Here is a 5331-nt window from a genome sequence, read left to right as displayed (position 1 = left end):
ACGCTCGTATGTTGCTTGAGGGTGCTTTGTTGCATGATCATGTAGATGTTGGCATGAACATGCCAACTCGTCAAAATATTACAGACTAGTACAGCGTGAGCAGCATAAGCATGCAAGTAACTGGCATGAGCGTGCTAAATTGTAAAAAAATCCAGTCGCGAGAAGGATGGAAGGGCATGAACAAGTTGTGTGCACTGCATGGAGGTGCTGCGCTGGTGTATGATCATGCAGATGTGTATATGTGCAAGATCACGCTGAGAAAGAGCATGGTCATGCAGATTTCCAAATATTGTCAGATGTTAAAATTCCATAGTAGTGAGAATCGTGGTTGCATGACCCATAATTCTAAACTCTTCACTCTTTAAAAACATGTCAAAAGTTGCAAAAATTTCATCCTCAACTCCTGTAAGAACAATAAAGCACATAAGTCATGCTACATTCAATATCAAACACGTACTAATAATATATATTTAGTTATTTATATATACAACATTCATGGGTTGCCTCCCAAAAAGCGCTTGTTTAATGTCATTAGCTCGACACCTGTGATTCTTTTAATTTCATGGTGGATATCTCGAAACCATCTCTAATGGTCCAACTGTAATATCCACTTTATTAACTCCTTGAAATTCATATGACGGAGAATAATGTGCATCAATTTCAGCTTCCACTCCATGAGTATGATCATTGACTTTGTTTACAAGTTCTTCCCTAACATCCACTAGATAACACCCAGTTTTTACTGATAACCCTTTCACCGCTTGATTAAGATCAAAGTCAACTTTTTCTTCTCCCGCGTTCAATGTGAGCTTACCAGCTTTCACATCAATATTAGGTCCCGCGGTTGCCAAGAATGGTCTTCCCAAAATAATTAGAATATCAACATCCTCATTCATCTCCAACACAACAAAATCACACGGAATAACAAATCTATCCACCTTTACTAAAACATCTTCAAGTATACCTAGTGGATATTTTATTGATCTATCTGCAAGCTGCAGTGAAATTCTTGTCTTCTTTAATTCTCCCAAGCCAAGTCTTTTATAAATAGAAAGTGGCATTAAACTTACACTAGCTCCAAGATCACACAAGGTTTTTTTAATTTCGATTTCACCACTGGTGCATAGCAAAGAAAAACTCCCAGGATCCTTTAGTTTAGGAGGAATTGTGCATTGAATGATAGAACTACATTCTTCACTAAGAGTGATTGTTTTTACCTCCTCAAACTTCTTCGTATTGGACAATACATCCTTCATAAATTTTGCATAAAGGGGCATTTGAGCCAATGCATCAGCGAACGGAATGCTAATATGAATCTCACGAAACATCTTCAAAAACTTCTCATACTGATTCTCTAACTTGCAATTTTTCAACCTTTGTGGAAAAGGAATTGGAGGTATGTATGATTTTATCGTAGCTTTATGTGTGGCCTTCTCCTTTTTTGGTTCGTTGTCAACACTTTCAGAAATCTCCGTATTAGCTTGATGTTTTTTTCTCTTCTTAGGAGGAAGAATCTCATCTTTAAGTGTTGAAGTCGCAATTTCCGGTAATTCTCTTCCACTCCTCAAAGTGATAGCCTTACACTGCTCTTTGACATTCACATCGGGTTGACTAGGAAGTGCTCCTTGTTCACAAATACCAACCTTATTTGCAATTTGGCCAATTTGTGATTCCAACATCTTTTGAGATGACGCCATATGATCAAGCCTTGACTCAACTTTTTCAAATTTAATCTCTATATTTGCGAAGGCCCCAGTAGTTTCTTGTATCATTTTTTTGAGTGCGACTTCCCAATCAGTAGATTCCTTCTTTTCTGTAAGTGGTAGTTGATATTGTTGTTGCTGCTAAAAACCGGGAGATGAATTATGTCGTGGAACTACATATGTCAGATTTTGAGCATGGTTGTTGCTATAAGAGAGATTGTTGTTCGGCCTTTGATTTGGATTGTAGTAAGAATTATTCTGCACAAGCCAAGATTGTCTTCCTTGAATAAAAGATGCTTCCTCAGGAAATTTAGGAGCATATGAATATTGATCAACACCATAATCATTATATTCTCTCATTGGAGCAGAGATAGCATTAACATTGGCCGTTTGTCCACGTACCTCTTGAGTCAGAGCATCCAATTTAAGAGTGAGTAAATTCATCATCTCAGTATCTTGTGCTGATTTCACTGAGTTCGCACCATTAGGTGCCCATTCATAGTTATTTGCGGCCAGTTGCTCGAGAAGTACTTTTGCCTTGGTTACTGGCAATTTCTTAAAATCTCCTCCAGCTGCCACATCCAAACTCAAACGAACTTCTTTATTCAAGGACCCATAAAAAGTACTCAAAAGCATTCATTCTGAATATCCATGATGCAGACATTTTCTTAACAATGACTTGTATCTCTCCCATGCCTGATATAAGCCTTCACCTAGTTTCGTCTTGAAACTTATGATGATTTCCCTTATTTGTTGAGTCTTGTCCGAAGGATAGTATTTTGACAAAAACTCAGTTGAGAGACTTTCCCAAGTAGCCACTATATTATCTGGAAGTTGTTGAAACCATTCCAAAGCTCTTCCCTTTATAGAATAAGGGAACATGTGAAGACGAATTTGGTCAGCAGTCACTCCAATGATTTTGAATGAACTACACAACTGCACAAAATGCTCTAGATGACGATGTGGATCCTCTCTCTCAATATCTCCTTCAAAAGCAGAGTTGCTCACCATTTGAATCAAACTCGGATTAATAGTGAATTGAGCTGCATTAATCGCTGGAGTCTTGTAAATGCAATTTGCAGGATTAGGAGTCTCATGATCCCAAATAGAAGTTTCATCAGGATTGACATTATTCGCAATTTGATGGTCACCCATCTTCTCTCTTTCTTTTCTTTGCTTAGCCTCTTTCCTTAGAGCTCGAAAAGTGCGTTCGATTTATGGGTCAAGCTCTAAATTTCCCGTACTTGTAGAACGTCGCACATAAGAGTTATAGCACCTGAAAAGAAAATACAATAAGATGGATCTTGGAAACAAATCTGATAAAATCTAAACTATAATGAATAATTAACCTAAACTTAATATTAATGCCTTCCCCGGCAGCGACACCAATTTGTTGAAGTAATTTTCAGTGTTTCGTTCACAGGGAAGGACTAAATTTAATACTAGTTCAGATTATAATTCTTTTACTATTTAGAAGTGAGAGAAATAATTGGGTTTATGTTTTTAAAATGATTTAAACTACTAAACAAATAAAATTAACGATTTAACGATGATAGAAAGCAATCCAGGAATAAGGGTTCTTCATTGATATTAACAAATATGGATCAATTGTGATATTAAAGTCTCATGCTCTTGCTAAAAACATCCCTCTAATAATTATATTGTTCTCTCCCAAGACGCAATATAATGCCTACAACTATATATTGAAGTCAATCCCATGATCAATCAACATATAATTATAAACTGTTCAAGCCCATGGAGTTTCTATTTCATAACTCGCATATTAATCTCCCAATAAAATAATAGAATTATGTCTGTCATATCATAAACTAAAATTGCAATTCATCTCCCGATTCATTACAATTCCTAAAGGTACAAATAAAGGGTTCGCGACTCCCTCAATTGTGTTAAGCACTCAACAACAGATTAGCAAGGCAGAGAAATCACAGTACAATCATACAATCATAGTTAACCAATAAATACTACCTAATTCCCGGATTATGGAATTAGTTACTCATAATATATGAAGAAAACAAACATATACATATAACCGAAACCATGATTACAAGAGTATAAAGTTAAGAAAGATACAACTTTATGAAATCTCTCAAACTTGGAGTGAATCCCCTCAATCCTTGCTCAAGTTCTCTCTAAGCTTCTCCCTCAATCCAATACGTGCTCCCCAATGTATCTCCGAATAATCCTATAAAATAATATAAAAGTGTTTTTAATTGTTTCCTAAAATAAAATACAAGTTGGATAATTATGAAATTCGTAGGCTGACTTGAAGGCCTTTTTCCGATCTGATCCAGTCCAAAATATAATATGAGACCACCTCCAAACTGAAGATAATTCTTTTAGTTTCGCATGGACTGGTAGGTGACCCAAATCTGATGTCCAGAACTCAAGTTAAGGCCCAAACACCGATTGTTGTGCAAGCACTCCAACAAATTCGAATTTCCATATAATTTTAGCCCAAATAGGCCAAATCTCTTCCAACTTTGAGAATTATTATTTCCTGCCATTAAACACTAAAATAATATTAATAAATACCCAAAAAAATACAAATTCATATAAATATGCGGATACAATCCTTTAGAATATATAAATATATATTCTATCAAATATCCCCACACTTGATATTTTGCACGTCCTCGGGCAACCTAATACAATAAAGTACTAATTAATACCACTTTCGTAAGGTAATCACGGTTGCATTTGGCATATGCAACAAGCCCTTTAAACCCCAAGGTAGCCCTAGTGGACGAGTAAGGTCTCGTGAGGGTCTATAGTGAATGTGCCCACAAAATTCATATAACCCATGTAATATGCAATTATATGAATGCAACTAAATGATCTAAAATGCAAATATCTCAAACATCGTAGTATGTATCAAGTCAGCAATAACCCTCAGCTTTTCCAACTAAATGATCTAAAATGCAAAGATCTCACCTTTTCCAACTCCTTTGCATCCCGAAAAATATGAACGTGATCATGCGCATCCAGGTGCGCGTCGGACGTGTACTCATGCCCTCGCGTATTAATCATATCAATCAAAGAGGTATACCTGGACCGGATGGAGAAATCATTAGACTTTTTAGCCACATTTATCTTGGCCAAATGAGTCATTCTCTTGTCTGCCATCTGAAAAAAGGCAGAAAAGAAATCAATTTTAGAAACAAACTTTATGCAGAGGCGTGCCTGAAAATAAAAATACGAAAGAAGGTATTTACCAGAAATAATGCTGAAAACTGGTTTGCTGAAGGCTGAAAATTTAAGGCTCGAAAACTCCGACTTGCAGTTATACTTTGACCTCCAAGACTTTTGAAAGAAGAAGAGAGAAAGAATTTGGAAATGAGAAGTGAGGATTGATTGACTCTAATCACTCCTTTATATAGGCAGAAAAAGAGAAGATGAAAAGGAAAAATAGCCCATTAAACTGAAGGCCCAAAGAAAAAGCCCAAATTCTAGAATTTTCCAGAATATCTTTGAAAATTATTAAGTTCTGGAACTTTCCAGAATATCCTCGATAATTCTTAAGGCCCATGTCAAGGCCCAAATCCAAATAAGACTTGGAAAATAGAGGCCCAAATCCAAATAGGATTTGGAAAAAAGACGCCCAATTCAA

General features: G+C 36.2%; 1 protein-coding gene across 1 annotated transcript; it reads right to left on the bottom strand.

Moving 5' to 3' along the window:
- Positions 1-560: 560 nt before the first annotated feature.
- Positions 561-1772, bottom strand: LOC141704610 (uncharacterized). The gene is made up of 2 exons (XM_074507823.1): positions 1266-1772; positions 561-1220 (listed from the first exon to the last, which is right to left on the bottom strand). The coding sequence occupies exons 1-2, from the start codon at positions 1770-1772 to the stop codon at positions 561-563; spliced, it is 1167 nt and encodes a 388-aa protein (XP_074363924.1).
- Between the last annotated feature and the right edge of the window lie 3559 nt (positions 1773-5331).

The sequence above is a fragment of the Apium graveolens genome, unplaced genomic scaffold (genome assembly GCF_009905375.1).
Source record: "Apium graveolens cultivar Ventura unplaced genomic scaffold, ASM990537v1 ctg8050, whole genome shotgun sequence".
Classification (NCBI taxonomy): domain Eukaryota; kingdom Viridiplantae; phylum Streptophyta; class Magnoliopsida; order Apiales; family Apiaceae; genus Apium; species Apium graveolens.
Note: the sequence above shows the minus strand (reverse complement) of the source record. Positions and strands in the feature narration are given on the sequence as shown.

Coding starts and splice junctions, on each gene's coding strand:
- LOC141704610 (XM_074507823.1), bottom strand. CDS start 1,772: ATGATACAAGAAACTACTGGGGCCTTCGCAAATATAGAGATTAAATTT. Junction 1,221..1,265: donor TGGCTCAAATGCCCCTTTAT/GCAAAATTTATG, acceptor AAGAAGTTTGAG/GAGGTAAAAACAATCACTCT.